The sequence below is a fragment of the Acinonyx jubatus genome, chromosome E4 (assembly GCF_027475565.1).
Source record: "Acinonyx jubatus isolate Ajub_Pintada_27869175 chromosome E4, VMU_Ajub_asm_v1.0, whole genome shotgun sequence".
NCBI classification, from domain to species: Eukaryota; Metazoa; Chordata; class Mammalia; order Carnivora; family Felidae; genus Acinonyx; species Acinonyx jubatus.
In genome coordinates, this window is record NC_069395.1 from 5,464,236 (window position 1) to 5,481,047 (window position 16,812).

Genomic DNA, 16,812 nt, shown 5'->3' on the forward strand with positions numbered 1-16,812 from the left:
CACGCGCGGTGTGCCCTGACAGCAGGCTCTACCACCCTCTAGTGGCCAGAACAGAAAGGACGCTCCCACCCAGCCAACCGGGATCTTCAGCCTCTAGCAGGGAAAGTCGTCTGCAAGACGCCTGAGAAAGAAAACCCACAGCACAGTTTATAAATGAGAAAGCTGAGGGTGCCCGCGGTCACCCCGAGAGTCAGGGGCACGGCTGGGACCAGAACCCAAGTCTCCTGACTCCCACTTTCACGCCCCCTCTTCCCCTCCCCCAGACTCATCCCGGGGGAGGACAGGTGCAATTGGAAAAGGGTGTCCCTCGTCGCCCCCCGCAGAGCCACGCCTGCACCTCAAATCAGCTCGCGGCTTTGATAACGGGGGTCCGTCTGAGGACCTGGCCGCCCTCTGACAGTCTTTCAGGATTCTTCTGGACTTTGCGCAGCTCCCGTCGCCGCGGTGACAACACCGTCCCTTCCCGCAGCTACCCGGGTCTCCCGGTCTCCACGGTAACCGGTGCTTTGCGACCTTCGGTTTGCAGCCGGTCGCGCTGCCAGTGCGGCAGTGGTTGCTGGGCGACGGCGGCGCGTGGCAGGGACCCGGGCGGTTCCTGGGGGGCAGGCGGGGGGAGGGGTCATGGCGCTCGCGGGGTCCCCGGGGGGCGCGGGCTGGACCTGGCGGCCGGTGGCCCGGGACGCGCTCCTGGCGCGGGCCTTCCATTCCTGCACTGAGCTGCGGGGACGCTTCTACCTGGTGGGGGGCCTCCCGGCCGGAGGGGCGACGGAGCCGAGCGGCGACACGGTGGTCTTCGACCCGGCGGGGGGCCAGGCCGTACGGCTGGGGGCCCGGGGCGGCCCGCGGCGCAGCCACCACGACGCGGCGCCGGTGGGCGGGCGCTGGCTCTGCGTGGTGGGCGGCTGGGACGGGTCGCGCCGCGTGGCCACCGTAGCCGCGCTGGACACGGAGCGCGGAGCGTGGGAGGCGTGGAGCGCGGCCCCCGGCAGCCGCCCCCCCGCCGGCCTCAGCAGCCACACCTGCACCCGCGTCTCCGACCGCGAGCTGCGGGTGGCGGGCCGGGAGGGCGGGACCCGCACCCAGCGTCGCTACGGCAACGTCTACACGCTACGGCTGGACCCCGGCGCCCGCACCTACAGGTATGGCACCCCGGGCCCCGCACCGTCCCCCGCCCCTTCATCTGTGCTCTGGAAAAGCGCAGGGGAACAGAATCGCAGGCACTCCGGCCACAGCCGCACCCCGGCACCCGCCTCCCCCCCCGCACCCACCGTGACTACGATAGCGAGCTCGCTCTCTGCAGGTGCTACTCTCTCTCTCTCTCATCCGACCGCTGCTCGGTCCCTGCCTCCTTTCCATGCTTGGCACCACAGAAAGGGGCTGGGGAAAGGGCAGTACAGCACTTGTATTTTCCAGAAAACCCAACTCAGGCCCGAACTGCTGCATATCCACAGCTATAAGGAAGAGGGCTGTCACACAGCCTCACGCTCGGGTCACTGCGCTGCCCTGCTCCAAACTCCCGGGCCCCGCCCAGGCCACCAGCTCCTGCTCTTTGGGGGCTGCAACTCAGCTGAACCAGAAGTGGCCGGACAGTGGAGTCACGGGAAGCTTGGGGTACCTGTCGACTCACAACTTGTTAGGGTGGAAAGGGGCAAAAACTGTGAGGCCCAAATCCCTCCAGCCAACACCCCTTCTTTCTCCCGCAAGGAGGAACCACCTGCTGCCCCCCATCTGAGGGAGCAGCTTGCCAGGCTTGTGAGCACTGGGCAGGGGTCCCGGCAGGGGCCCCGGGGCCTGCGGCATCACTCGTGTTCCGTGGTGGGGCCCTTTGCCGTGCTGTTTGGCGGAGAAACTCTGACCAGAGCCAGAGACACCATCTGCAATGACCTGTACATCTATGACACCCGTGAGGGCCGGCTGGTTGAGGGGCGGAAGAGGGTGGGGAGAAGGTGGGAAGACGAGGAGGAGCCCCATGGTGCCAAAACGGTACCGCCTCAATAAGCACCCTCTGCTCTTCCCCAACAGGCAGGTCTCCTCCTTCGTGGTTCCACTTCCCCTGCGCAGACCAAGGGCTGAAGCGCGTGGGCCATCGCACCTGCCTTTGGAACGACCAGCTTTACCTGGTTGGGGGTTTCGGTGAGGATGGCAGGACGCCTTGTCCACAGGTTTGCATCCTGGACCTTTTTATCTAAAGAATATGCCAAGACACATCGCCAAGCCCCCGTTTTGTTGCAAACTCGCAGCGCGTTACCACCAGAGCGATCTGCCTCATTTCACCTGCTTATTAAATTTCAACCTGAGAGTCAACATTTGTCTCTGAATCTTTTGGGGGGGGGGGTGGGGGAGGCAGTGAATAAGGAGATACATCTTTATTTGCAAGGGAAAGGATAAAATATGGGGCCTCCTCTGAAACTGTGAACCATTAGCCTGATGGAGCCAAACCCCACAGATCATGGGCTTTTTTCCATGCCTCATGCAGACCCCGCCCCTAATATTGGGAGAAAGCTTGAGGCTGGAGCTGAGCATTCTGACCAAAACATTTAATTAACAAAAAAATATTACAATAGCAGAGAAAATAATAATAATAACAATAAAGAGAAATCAGAAGAAGTGGGAGTCAGGGTAGAAAAAAAACACGCAAAGGCCTTGGTCCCTAGGAGACCAACACTCCGGCTGAGGTGGACTTGGCCCCAGCCCCTTCGGAGTTTTCCTTGGTGGCTGGCTTGTCATCTTCCCCCATGAGACGAATGTTGTGCTTTTCCCGGAACTCATTTAATTCTCTTCCCTTTGCCTGAAGCTGCTGTGTAAGTGTCTCAATGATCTTCTGTATCTAGAGGGCCAGCGATAGGATTACAGGAGGATTTCAGGAACCACCTTCCCCTACCTGGGATGGACTATAGTTGGGGGACGGGAAGGAGAGAGGACACCTGTAACCTCACCTCTTACCAAGTATCAATAGTAGAGCCGAGAGCCTAAAAGTATGCCTTTCTCAAACACAACGGCGTATGAGCTTTAATGTACGTTAAGAACCGCTTGGGCTGTTTATGTTTAAAATGCCACTCCGTGGGGCGGCTGGCTGACTCGGTCAGTAGAGCATGTGACTCTTGATCGTGGGATTGTGGGTTCGAGCCCTACATTGGGCGCGGAGAGGACTTAAAAAAAAAAAAAAAAGGATGCCACCCCATAGGCCCCCTAGCCAGTTCTGAATCAGTGGGTCCAGGCAGCTGCATTTTGGGTCAGGCCTCCAGGTGACCTGGATGCAGGTGTCCCCGGACCACACTGTGAGAGACCCTGCTCTCACTGCCGCCTCTCCCCCTTGGGAGAGCCAGGCTTGTGAGCCAGGTCACAGAGTGCCAGGGAAGAGGCCGCCAGCCAGCAGTCCCTCCTGTGTGAGGAGTTAGACTTTGCACAGCATAAAAAGCACAGGCTAACAGGCTACGTGTGCCGTCTTCAACATGGGTGCCCACCCACTTCCTCCACCACGCTCCCCCAGTCCCGTCCTCCCTCCCCTCACCCCTCGGCGCCCAGAGCTTGTCCGCAGGACTCCCGCTCACCTGCTCCTTGTTGCTCTCCAGGGCCGGCAACACCTCCTTGACCGTCCGCTCCACCAGCACGCCTCCAACCATGCGGTAGCACTTGCGGGCTTCATCCACCTCCTTCAGGGTGTCTATCACCAGGCTGGGGTGGGAGGACAAGGCCGCTCGGAGAATCCAGCCCCGCTCCACGGCAGCCCGCCCTTACAATGTGGCCTGCCCACCTCTCCTGTCTGCGCCTCCCCAACGCCCTCACCTGTGCTCATTCAACTCCATCTCTAGCTCGGCTGCCTTGGATGCCAGACCCCGCTGTTCCTGTCGAAGGCGGTTGAAGCCAGCAATAACCTTAGAAGGTGAGAAAGAGTTAAGTGAGAGAGGAGACAGCGGGCACGGCAGAGGGTCAAGACACAACACAGGATGGCGAGCTTTGGACACCTCCCTTAGAAAAGGAGTAGAACCCACGTCTGCCATTTCGACCTTCAGTCTGTCCGGAAGCCATTCACCCTGCACTGAGAGCCTGCCCTGTGTGAGAGAGAGCTCTGCTAGTCCCTCTCGCAGCTTCCCGTGTGGTGACGAATAGGCATGTGTAATTCAGGATGGGGTGGAGAGCTACTGGGGCACCTGCAGAGAGGCTTAGACTTGCAGGTAAAGAAGGCTGTTCAGAAAGACTCTGTAGTGAGTTAACTCCTGTTTGGACCTGCCCAGCCAGCATTCTTCCCACAGGGGAGCCGCCCTCCTTAGCTCAGGGGGTGCTTGTGGGGCTACTGTTCACAGGACCCTTGGCCCTTGACCACAAGGGCAGTGACCTGTTGTTCTATACCAGAGTCTCTTACAGGAACTGATTTTGGGGGTACAGAGAAACAGGTACAGAAGACAGGTGCAGTGAAGGCAACTACTTGTCCCGCAGAGATGATCCTCCATTCCTCCTCCTGAAATCCCCAAAGCTGCCCTAGTTCTTGAACTTGGTGGGACCCAGTTATTTAACCTTTCTCTTCATTGTGTTCAATTCTGTGAACTACCCGCTATCCTTCCAAAACACTACTTCAAAAAAGAAAAAGTTGGTCAGAGTCCATGTCTGTAGCCTAGAAACCCTAACTAACATAGACTTCCTGAGAGACACGGCCTTAACTGAAGCCTGAAGGATGAGAAACTGGGGGAGGAAAGGGTGCAAAGGAGGCATAAGAAGTAACACACGTAAAGGCCCAGAGAAATGATTACTACCAGCTCCTTGTTCCCCAGAAACAGAGCAGGGAACCTAAAACAGCGTGAAAGCCAGACTGGGCACTAAAATCACCACCTCCGTCACTCTCAGTACAGGGCTCTGATGACTGTGTTTGGGAAGAAGTACCAGATAAAAGGCGGAAAATGTAATGACGAAAGAAAATCGTGGGGGTGTGTGGGGGGGAAACATGGGGCCCAGAGACAAAAAACCAGGTTCAAGTTGGTCTCTGCCATATACTGGCTCTATGGCCTCGGACATTTAATCCGATGGTTCTCAACCCTGGCGACACGTTAAAGTCCCCAGGAGAGCATTTTCAAAACATGAATGGTGGAGCCTCAGAACAATTACACAATCACTGGGTGAGGCCCCTGGGATCTCAGCACTTCTAACACTTCCCCATAATTCTAATGTGCATCCAGAAAGGAGAACCACCGGGTTTCCCCCTCTGGGCCTGAGTTCCCTCACCTGTGACACACACAGGGTCCCCTACTTTATAGAACTGTTGCATGGTGCGGGCTAGTAGGAAAGGGCTTCGTAGGCAGGAAAAGTGCATTAACTGCTGTCATGGCCTTCTCCCCAAACCCAAGTGCCCCCTTGGCCCTTCCTGATCAGCTGAGGGCCGTGGGCCCGCCCACGCTCTCGCTCCCAGCCAGATCCTGCCCAGTCTCATGCTACTGGTGACCGCCTCATCTTTACTAGGACCTTTTATCCCGTACCTCTCTCCACAAGGCTCATCTACAGCTGATAAGACCCTGCTGGCTGGCCTGTGCCACCCCTACATCTCTTTTCCTGCTCAAAAAACCAAGAAATAAGTCTGACTAGGACGCCGTCGCCCCAGTCGTATGCTGCCTCCTCCCGGCCACCAACCTTTGATCTCCGTGTATTTCTCGCACTCATTGCAACAAACGCTTTAAAACCTAACTCCACTACCTATACCAAACTATTCCGTTTATGGTTAGCTTTTCCTTCACTATCGATGTTACAGATCAAAGTAATTTCATCTATGGAAATTCCACAACGAAACCAGATTCTCGATGCTCTCCCAGCATCCAAATGACCCTCTCTTCTGGATGTATTTTGTTGAACACATCAGTGAAATCAGCTTAAGAGTCTAAAATTTCTGAGGCCTAGACTTATTTCCCTTAGTAATTAGTAGGGATCTACTTTTCAACCACCAATTTAACACAACTAAAGGCAAGAAGAGGTTTTGTTTTCAACTCCAATTTTTCTTCAAACATTATTGCTAATTAACAACCCCTACTTCCTCTTGGCCCAGTTTATGAACTTTTAATCAAATGGCAAATTAAAATAAATCTATTTCAGTGTATGAGTTATCTACAGTTATTATGGAAAATTTCAGCCACTGGTGCCCTTAAAGGAAATGAACTCTCTTAGCAGCTAACCATAACCTAACTGTAAATTAGATGCAAAATAAGCCCATAGTAACCTGCCAATGAAGACAGAAAGGCTGTGATATATTCCCACGTTCTTCCTCTGAGAATACTTTTCTAATGGTCTTTTCCCTTATGGCCAGGTCAGTGTTGATTCCCTCAGCCCTACTAAAATCTTCATCTTACATGTAAACATCCCGAGTGAAAAAGAATCCAATTAAATTAAAATACCAACTGTTTATCCTATTCAAAAGTAACTTCAATCCTGGCAACTATACAGAGCTCTTTACATTCTTGGCACAATTTTATACAGGACATGGTTTTCTACCCCCGCCCCCCCAGCTTTACTGACATAAAATTGACATATTACATTGTACAAGTTTAAGGTATACATTATGATTTAGTATATGTATATATTGTGAAATGATTGATAATAAAGTTAGTTAATACATCCCATATGTTAACCCTCCCTGTGTGTTCACATGTAAATGCATATCAATTCCTTAAATTTTTTGGTAGAAAAGCTTTCCAATTTTACTGCATTTCTAATTTTCAACTGTGCAGGCCTGCCTTCTAATCTTTACTGTTGTCTTCTTTGAAATTTTAAATATGCAAATGCAACCTCTTTTAAAAAATTTTTTTAATGTTTATTTTTGAGAGAGAGACAGACTGAGCAGGGGAGGGGCAGAGAGAGACAGAGGGAGAGGGAGACACAGAAACTGAAGCAGGCTCCAGGCTCTGAGCTGTCAGCACAGAGCCTGACACGGGGCTCCAACTCAAGAACCGTGGGATCATGACTTGAGCCGAAGTCGGACCAACTGACTGAGCCACCCAAGCACCCCTGCAACCTCTTTTTAAATACCTGTTTTTTCCACAGTCCTACAATATTGCACCTTCCGCCCAAGGTTTGTAAGGAAAAGAACACTACTATATGCCAGGCACTCTGCTCGACTCTATCTCATTTAATTCTAAAACAAACAAACAAAAACACAGTATAAGACCTGTACCTTCATTTTATGGGTCAGTAGACCAAAGATGGTGGAGAGACAAAGAGGGAGGAGGGAGGAGGGGAGGGGGAGGGGGAGGAGGAGGGAGAGGGAGGGGAGGGGAGGAGATGGGGGGGTAGACAGGCAGCAGGGGAGGGGGCAGGCAGCAGGGGAGGAGGAGGGAGGGGAGGGAGGGGGGAGGGAGAGAGAGAGAGAATGTGTAAGCACAGCAAGCTGCAGAACTGGTACCTCTACCCAGCTCTGTGGAACTCTAAGGACCCTTTTCTAACTGATGTATTATTCCCGGCTTGTCATACGTCACCTCTCATAGAGGTCAAACTAGGGGGTGTCTGGCTGAGACAGTTGGAAGAGCATGTGAATCTTGACCCAGGGATTGTGAGTTCAAGCCCAACACTGGATGGAGAGATTACTTAAAAAATAAAATCTTAAAAAAAAAAAAAAAAAAAAGAAGTCAAACTAGTTTTGTATGATTTATTTGCCTGTTTTATTTTTTCTTTCTTTTTTCTTTTGTTTAATCACTACCGTATAGTTTTGGTAACTTTACAAAAAATCTGCAATCAATACCTTTATCCCCAAAATGTCCTTTGGTCTTTTTTTTTTCTTGTCCTTTGGTCTTCTTACCTACGTGATATTTACTCTTATTGGTTCACTGAAGAATAGAATAACAGGTCAAGAATTACGACTGGGTGCGTCTGGAAAAGCATTTTATAGGGTATCACTCACTAAATATCTTCTTTTCAGTTCAGTGCCCTCTTTTCCTGACGAACATACTCAGCTGTCAAAGAAAACTTCTTTGGGGCGCTGGGCGGCTCAGTCGGTTAAGCGGCCGACTTCGGCTCAGGTCATGATCTCGAGGCCCGTGAGTTCGAGCCCCGCGTCGGGCTCCGTGCTGACAGCTTAGAGCCTGGAGCCTGTTTCCACTTCTGTGTCTCCCTCTCTCTGACCCTCCCCCGTTCATGCTCTATCTCTCTCTGTCTCAAAAATAAATAAAAACATTAAAAAAAATTAAAAAGAAAAAAGAAAACTTCTTTGACCTTATTACTCCAACAAATAATGGTTCTAAGCCCTTCTCTTCATCTTTTTTTTTTTGTTTTTTTTAAAGTAGGCTTGCCGCCCAGCATGGAGCCTGTTGCGGGCCCCAAATCACAACCCAGAGATCGAGACCTGAGCTGAGATCCAGAGGAGGGCACTCAACTGACTGAGCCATGCAGTCGCCCTTCATCATGTTTTTAGGACTAGTCTATACTCACTGCCTCGACTTCCTCACCTCCCATTCATTCCCAGCCCACTTTAAATTGCTTTCTATCTATACTAGTTATTAAACTATTACTATTTATTAAACTAACTTCTCAAAGATCATGAATGGCCTCCCGCCTAACCCAACAATTTTTTCTCAATGTTCACTCTGCTGCTTTGAAACTCTCTTAAGTAGCACACGGTAAGGTGGAACTAGCCCAAACTTCTGAGTCTATTGTGGACGGGTTCATATCCTAGTGTTTTGCTGTTTACTTGCTGTATGACCAAGCTACTTAACTTCTCTTGGTTTCCTCATTTATAAAATGGAGTTAATACACCATAAAGCGGGGTTTCTAAACGTCAGCACTACTGAAGTTTTGGGCAGGAAAATACTTTCTTATGGGGGGCTGTCCTGTGCATTGTAAGATATTTAGCAACCTCCCTGACTCCACCTACTAAAAGCCAGCAGCAACTCCTACTTGTAACAACCAAAAATGTCTCCAGGCAATGCCAAATTTCTTGGGGGGGGGGGGGGGGGGGAGTCCCAGCAAGCGGAGAACCATTGTCTCAGGGTAGCAATGAGGACTGAACTGAGAGGCCCAGTGTAATGTACATTCTCTTCTCACTTTTAGCTTCCAGGACCCTTCAGTTCCTTGGTTCTCCAACCTGTCTTAACACTCCGTTCCCCTTCCTGAAGTTCTTCCTCTCATCCCAACAGTGGAGAAGGACCTAAGATTCAGCACGTCTCCCTTTATTACCTACACTATTTCAACTGGTATTCTTAGCTACCTCTGTGGTTCCAACAACTGCCTTCATTTGACTGCCTGCAAATCCAGGCCTCAGCAATTCTAGACCCAAATTTCAAGTTAGAGGAAGGCATTCGGAAGTCAGTCAGAAATGGCTTCAAAATCTGTGAGCGAGTTACCCCTTTTCTGAATCTCAGTTTCTTCACCAAGAACATAAAGGTAATAGCAGTCTCCTAGCATGTTTGTGAAGATCAATTAGTTACATCAAGAACTTAGGACAGGGGCGCCTGGGTGGCTCGGTCGGTTGAGCGTCCGACTTCGGCTCAGTTCAGGATCTCGCGATCTGTGAGTTCGAGCCCCGCGTCGGGCTCTGGGCTGACAGCTCAGAGCCTGGAGCCTGTTTCAGATTCTATGCCTCCCTCTTCCTCTGACCCTCCCCTGTTCATGCTCTCTCGCTCGCTCTCTCTCTGTCTCAAAAATAAATAAATGTTAAAAAAAAAATTAAAAAAAAAAAAAGAACTTAGGACAACATCCAGCAGAAAACAGACTGTCACTAAATGGTAACAATTAGCACGGAACATTTCCACTTAAATATCCTACGGGTACCTTCAACTCGGGTCATTCAAAGCTGAACTGATCATCTTTTACCCCGTTTTAAACTGTTCCCTTTTCTTGTCTCCCCTAGTTCTGCTAATGACACCACCCTGGCCCTCCAGGTAGGAAACCCTGGTTTCATCTTTGAACACACCTTTATCGCAACAACTGCCAAGTTTATTGCATCAACCTCAGCAATTTTTCTTTGGCTCACTGACATCACCCTACTTCGAGCCTTCATTATCTCTTGTCTAAACTACTCCTGTCGTCTTCTAAATTATCTCCCTAGTTTTGGACTCTCCAAATTCATCCTATACGCTGCTGGTAACTTAATTTTCCTAACACTTGGATGACACAGCAAACTGTTCGTGACATATTAGGTTTACAATGCAGATTGCAAAATGGTATATACTGTACAATGCTATTGTACTGGACAAATATTATAAAGTATGCAAATATGTAAAGAACACACATCCTCCCTTTCCGTCTACACATGCATGTACAAACACATAAAAGAGGGGGAGAAACCTCTTTTGGAGCATATCAAAGGATATACTCCAAAATGGTAATAATAGTTATCTTTTGGAAAGTAGGCTCATGGGTAAATTCACTTATTTTGTGCTTTTTCCTGTGTTTCCCACATTTTCCATAATAAACATGCCTTATTTTAGGTAGCAGAAAAAAAAAAACCAATAGTATACCATATATGCTTCTGTGACTCGGGCACTGCTTACATTAAAGAGTTCCAAATTCTTGGGGCACCTGGGTGGCTCAGTCAGTGGAGCATCTAGCTCTTGATTTCAGTTCAGGGCATGATCTCACAGTTCATGAGTTCAAGCCCCCGCATAGGGCTCTGAGCTGACAGTGCAGAGCCTGCTTGGGATTCTTCTCCCTCACTCTCTGCCCCTCCGCTGCTCGCTCGCACATGCTCTCTCTCTTTCTGTCACACACACACACTCTCTCTCTCTCAAAATAAACTTAAAAAAAAAAAAAAGTTTCCAAATTCTTTGCCAGGCAAAGACTCAGCTTGCTTGAAGCACCACAACTTTCTTATACCTTGTGATTTAGCTAAACTAACCACTCACTGTCAGCCTGTGCTTTCCCTAGGTCTCCTCTTCTCATCCTATTCCCTATATTCTATTTCCATGACCACCTGTTCAAATCTATCCAATCCTTCAGGCCCAGCTCAAATATCTTCAATACGGTCGTGCTGTAAATGGAAAAATAGGTCTGTCTGATTCTCAACTCACTCACTCAGTTAAAAGCCCCACCCTTCCAGTTACCGACTTTGGGTGAGTTAACCAAAGTCTCTGAAACTCAAATGTCCTTACCTACAATATAGGTAGGTAAGGTATAGGAAGACAACATAACCTACCCAAATGGCATAATAAATTAACAGAAGATAAAACAAATGCCTAGTACAACGTTACTTCCTTCTATCTTGTTTATAAGGGACCTATGTAGCTCACGTTTGCAGCAGTGATAAATCTCACACACACACACACACACACACACATCTTTAAAGTAAGCTCCAGGCCCAACGTGGGGCTTGAACACATGACCCTAAGATCAAGAGTCACATGCTCCACCTACTGGGCCAGCCAGGCGCCCTGATAAATCTTATGTTTTTTACCCAGTGTTCTCTCTAGAACACAAAGACCACAGAATGTTAAGCAAGAACAGCCTCCGAACTCAATTATCACAACGTTCAGTCCTCTTTGAGGGGTTCTCTTCTTCCTCCACAACCCCTTAAATATTGGCTCCACCCTCGTTCTGCTTCTTTTCTCACTTTCTGTACAAACCCTAGAGGATTTCACCCACAACCATGGCTTTGTCTACCGTCCATAAGCTTGTAATTCTCTAATCCGTATCTCTGACTCAGGTTTCCGTAACTCAAGATTTATAAATCAAACCAACTACTGGATGTCTCTACTTGACCGTCCCACAAGAAACCCAAACTCAACCCCCTAAAATAAACGTATTTTCCCTCCCAGACATTTCCAGTCTTCCTACATTCCCTACGGCACCAGCATCCATCAAAGACAGAGATCTGAGAAATATCCCAGATCCCTCTCTATCCCTTTTTCCCCACATTCGAGTCTTGCACCCCATGCTCTACTTTGTCTACCTGCACCCTAAACATGCCAGGCAGTTTTATGCCTCGGTGCTTTTAAGTGCCTTATTCCCTCTACCTAGGAAATTCCCCAATTCCTTCTTTGCCTGACTAACTCCTCTCATCCTTTAGAATTCACTGGAAGGAATATCTCTTCCAGAAGGGGAAAGAAGAAAAACAAAACAAAACAAAAAAACCCTAGCATTTATTAAGCACATACTATATTCCAATCACTGTGCAAAAACACTCTGAATATCTTTTTTGACTAATAATCAAAATAGTGATGAGGTACGCACCATTACACGTAATTTTTATTTTAGAGCATGTGCACATGCGGGACAGAGGGAGAGAATGTTAAGCAGGCTCCATGCCTGGCACGGAGCTCGACTTGGGGCTCGATCCCACGACCCTAGGATCATGACCTGAGCCAAAATCAAGAGTCGGATGCCCAAGAGACCAAGCCACCCAGGCGCCCCTGCACCATTATATTTTTACAGGAGAGCAAGGTGAAAGAAGTCACCTATACAAAATAAATAGCAGAAATGTGATTCAAACACAGATCTGTCAAACCCAAGTGCACTTCTTACGCTCTTAGCCACCCCACTATACCACAGCTTCCCTTTCCCACCCGTTCCTCGAATCTCATAACCTGTTGCTAGGGGATCCCTCCTTCAGCTACCATAAAGAGGGGCCCGTGTGGAATACTGTACATTGAGTCTGTGAGCTAACTTGAAACCAAGATCTAGGTTTCCCTATACACAGCAGAGGGCCTGGCACAAGGCAGACCCTCAGAAAGTATTAGGTTTCTTTTCCCTTCCTTTCCATCTCTCTCCCCCCTCCCCCGCAGAAACTCTTTCTCCCCCCCCCCCCCCCAAAACCCCACAGCACTTTATACCTGTTAGAACACTCACCTTCTGCTTCATATTAGCATTTTGTATGTGTTATTTTACTATGGGCTCTTTGCATGGGGCAATTTGAAAAACCCTTATGCAGATACCTTTGCCTGTAGCAACTGTTCCACAAATAAATGATAAATGAACCTGTAATTAGAAGAGCTCTTGTTTATGTTTCCCTTTCTATCATGGAGATTTCTTCCCACTCCCATTAAAACACTAGCCTCACTATTAGCAAATGGCTCCCATGCCACAAAAGGCTTTCTGAGTTATTTATCAAACATCTCGCGATGCCAGAGGCTGGGGGAAATGCAAACTCGGGTTAGGAACGGGTTTCTGGTCGCTAAAGAAATTCCGTCTTACAATGAGTCCCGAATCAAAACAGTATGGAACACTAGACTGTTCGAGTATGTGAGTCACGTGGCTCTGCAGGGTGAGGGCGACTGTCAACGTGGTTTCAGGGTCACGTAACAGACCACATACAACCAGCCCGTTGACTAATCCCCTGGGATTCGTTACGAGCTGCCGTGCCCAGCCTATCCTGTTTGAGGGTGCGGAGAAGTGGGGAAAGTGACGACCTATCTCCCCTCACAACTGTGCATCCTCCCACACCCCGCATCTCGGGGCTCTCGCCTCCTGCTGGCTCACCCAACACCCCCAAGGGAGGCGTGGCCTTCACCTACCAACCCTTTGGCTCTCTCCCTGGGGGCTCGGCCAGCTTCTCCAAGGACCCTCCCCTCTCTGGGCGGCCTCGCAAAGGTGGGACTGGAGTGAGGCCTGCACCGGCCACAGGCTCCCCCCCTCTCTCCGCATCGACTTCGGACCTGGCCTGGCTGCCCTCCTTCGCGTTCTCCGCTCCTCACCTGCTCTGCCGACACCGCCCCTTTCCCCGCGCCGCTGCCGCTGCTCTTGCCGGCGCGACCGCTGCTCTCCGCCATCTTCGCCGCCTGCTGGGCTTCCGGCCTGCGCAGCCCCGCCCCGCCGTGCGTCACATCCGGTCTGGGAGTTACCGCCCACTCGCCCCGGTGCCTCTGCCTCCAGGCCGCTCTTCGGTTCGGATCCTGCGGATGGTTTTGGCTGTGTCTTCATGTAGGACCTACCGTCTGCCCCGCCGGCCGCGGTGAATTCCGCCTGCGGTGCTTTAACTTGTGCAACAGAGACACTGCCCCTGGGAGAGGGGCAGAACCCTTTCGGACGGGTTAACCGGAGAGTGGGGGCGCGGGTTGGGATCTGGGTGCCAGTGCCCTCTGCCCAGCACGGGGCGGTGGGAAAGGAGGGAAGGTGAATTTCCCCTCAGAGATTCCGGGGTAAGGGGTGGGGGTGGGGGGGGGATAGGTTTTGAGCAGCAAAGCTGTGCAGGTGTGCAGTCAGGAAGAGAGGCTGGGAAAAACAAGGAAGTTTCATGGAGATGACTTTTGAAGTGCGGATAGGTTTGGCTGAGGAAAATGGCTTCAGTTTAATATGAGATCACTGGAAGTCGAGGTATTCAGGTGCCCAGTAGAGCCCTTTCCTCCATCTTCCCACTTTATGATCTCTTCCTGTAGCCCATAATTACTTACAGTAAAGAGTGTTTTGAAGACTTAGGGGGTGTTACTGGCAGGGCCCTGATTCGGCCCCACAGTGTGAAAAGTCAGAGAAGCCTAGAAATGTACTCCTTGAGGGAGGGGCCGGTGTCCTGATTTCTCACCATCTTCAGGCTGGGCTTCATCATCAGGCCTCCTCACCAGCTCCTGTCCCTTCTTTTGTGTCCTGGACTCCGGATCCCTCGACCGTCAGTACTTTGTGCACAGCCCAGGTAACACGTTTTGTTCTGTCCTCAGTGCCTCAGTAGATGCTCAGTAAATGTTTGTTAAATGACCAGATGGTGGGAAACACTGGGGTACCAACCATCCACAGAACATTTCATCAGTGGGTGGTTGTGCCCCGTTAAGAGCACAAATCAAAGGGCAGTCCAGCCCTCCCGCCTCCCCATTTGAGACCCTTATCATTAAACTGGGATTTTCCCGTGCTGGGAAATCTGAGTCCTGCCTTGTGCCATTCACAGGCCCAGAGCCATGGCCATCTTCTCTTCTTCCTGGGAACTACCGCTGGTGGCTGTGTGCCAGGTAACCTCAACCCCAGACAAGCAGCAGAACTTTAAAACATGCGCAGAGCTTGTTCGAGAGGCTGCCAGACTGGGTGCTTGCCTGGCTTTCCTGCCGGAGGCATTTGACTTCGTGGCGAGGGACCCTGCAGAGACGCTCCGCCTGTCTGAGCCACTGGGTGGGAACCTTTTAGGAGAATATACCCAGCTTGCCAGGTATCAGGGCAGGGGGGAGGAAAAGGTAGTTTCTTTGTTGGGCACTTGTCCCTGAGTTGCCAGGTGGGAGGGTAGAACCTTGAGAAGAGTCGTCCGTGTCGCCTCCTCCCCCTCCCCCCCTCCTCCCCCAGGGAATGTGGACTCTGGCTGTCCTTGGGTGGTTTCCACGAGCGAGGCCAGGACTGGGAACAGACTCAGAAAATCTACAATTGTCATGTGCTTCTGGACAACAAGGGTGAGACTTCAGAACTCTCCAGCCTCCCTCTTCCCAGGCTTTGCTACCTAAAGTAAGATCCTCCAGAACTGTTACGCAACTCTTTGCTTGGTCAAGGGGCATCTGTACTTCGCATCCTAGCTTACAAGCTAGCTCCCTGGGAGGAGAGGAACGAAGTTGGGTGCTTCCAGGGCACCAGCACTGAGCACTCCTTCTCCATCTTGCTCCAGGGTCAGTAGTGGCCACTTACAGGAAGACCCATCTGTGTGACGTGGAGATTCCAGGGCAGGGGCCTATGCGTGAGAGCAACTCTACCATTCCGGGGCCCAGTCTTGAGTCTCCTGTCAGCACACCAGCAGGCAAGGTGGGAGTTGTGAGAGGAGGAGATGCGGGATCAGGAACACGAGGGAGGAGAGTAGGAACACTCGGAGGTGGTAACAGAGGCTGGAAAGCCCTAAGGAGTGGGGTAGGGAGGTAACGACTAGATGCTGTGACGAACAGAATAGGGGTGTCAGGCTCTTTTTCATTGCAGATTGGTCTAGCGATCTGCTACGATATGCGCTTTCCTGAACTCTCTCTGGCATTGGCTCAGGCTGGAGCAGAAATACTTACCTACCCATCAGCTTTCGGATCTGTTACGGGCCCAGCCCACTGGGAGGTAAGAGACCCTCCCTTCAAAACCCAAGGGCCTCCTCTAAACTTCCTTCTCCACCCTTGGCCCTACCAGCCAAAGAAAAGATTTGCCTCCCCTTCCCATCCAGGGGGAAGCATTCATTCCCTAGATTGCTGCCCTTCACGTTCGAGAACAGGTAACAGTAAATCATTCCTAGGCAGTTATCAGAATGGTCACAAGGAGTAGACTGGCCTGTAACATCCGTCACCTGTCAGTTCCCCACTGGACGTTCCACGTACGTAAGTGAACTCACGTCTCCTCGTCCCCAGGTGTTGCTACGGGCCCGTGCCATTGAAACCCAGTGCTACGTCGTGGCAGCAGCACAGTGTGGACGCCACCACGAGAAGAGAGCAAGTTACGGCCACAGCATGGTGGTGGATCCCTGGGGGACAGTGGTGGCCCGCTGCTCTGAAGGACCAGGCCTCTGCCTTGCCCGAATCGACCTCAGTTATCTGCGACAGCTGCGCCAACAGCTGCCTGTGTTCCAGCACCGCAGGCCTGACCTCTACGGCAGTCTGGGCCACCCACGGTCTTAAGACTGACTTCTGTGAGCTGACACTCCCATCGTGAGCTGGCGTTGCCGTGACTTGATGGCGGGACCCAGGCGCGGCTCCCCTCACTTGGAGAAGCTCAGACTGCCTTGGCGGAACACAGGCTCAGCTTCTCGAGAAAGAAGAAACTTTTGCCTGAGCTCCCATTTCAGTTTCAGAAAGGTGGAATTTTCTACAGTCACTGTTTATTTCATGAAAACTGAAGTTATGCGGAGGGCTGAGCAGCACTGGCATTGAAAAAAATAGAATCATCACAAAGTCTGTGTCTGGACATCTCCTTTGGGAGCTGAAAAGGGGAGGTGGGGTCGTACCAGCCGGACGAGGCTCCGGTTCTAGGCCTTCT

The 16,812-nt window shown here is 51.0% G+C and overlaps 3 protein-coding genes across 7 annotated transcripts; 2 read left to right on the forward strand and 1 right to left on the reverse strand.

Annotated features, from left to right (window-relative positions):
* Window positions 1-34: 34 nt before the first annotated feature.
* Window positions 35-2,304, forward strand: KLHDC9 (kelch domain containing 9). Of its 2 annotated transcripts, none has more exons than XM_027048579.2 (4): window positions 35-1,139; window positions 1,452-1,611; window positions 1,705-1,903; window positions 2,027-2,304. In XM_027048579.2, exons 1-4 carry the CDS (start codon window positions 622-624, stop codon window positions 2,071-2,073), a joined length of 924 nt encoding a protein of 307 aa, XP_026904380.1. In that variant the 5' UTR covers window positions 35-621; the 3' UTR covers window positions 2,074-2,304. The 2 variants fall into 2 exon arrangements, with proteins under 2 accessions (XP_026904380.1, XP_026904379.1); XM_027048578.2 differs by having other exon boundaries at window positions 38-1,139; window positions 2,023-2,304.
* A 218-nt stretch (window positions 2,305-2,522) lies between these two features.
* PFDN2 (prefoldin subunit 2) lies at window positions 2,523-13,749 on the reverse strand. The gene is made up of 4 exons (XM_015076222.3): window positions 13,596-13,749; window positions 3,787-3,875; window positions 3,552-3,675; window positions 2,523-2,827 (listed from the first exon to the last, which is right to left on the reverse strand). The coding sequence occupies exons 1-4, from the start codon at window positions 13,668-13,670 to the stop codon at window positions 2,651-2,653; spliced, it is 465 nt and encodes a 154-aa protein (XP_014931708.2). The 5' UTR covers window positions 13,671-13,749; the 3' UTR covers window positions 2,523-2,650.
* Window positions 13,691-16,730, forward strand: NIT1 (nitrilase 1). 4 transcript variants are annotated; one of them, XM_015076218.3, is made up of 7 exons: window positions 13,691-13,821; window positions 14,429-14,527; window positions 14,777-15,031; window positions 15,163-15,266; window positions 15,476-15,609; window positions 15,778-15,903; window positions 16,188-16,730. In XM_015076218.3, coding segments are annotated over exons 1-7 (987 nt in total). In that variant the 5' UTR covers window positions 13,691-13,819; the 3' UTR covers window positions 16,455-16,730. The 4 variants fall into 4 exon arrangements, with proteins under 4 accessions (XP_014931704.1, XP_014931703.1, XP_014931705.1 ...); XM_015076217.3 differs by having other exon boundaries at window positions 13,706-13,852; XM_015076219.3 differs by lacking the exon at window positions 13,691-13,821 and adding an exon at window positions 13,878-14,013.
* Window positions 16,731-16,812: the final 82 nt, after the last annotated feature.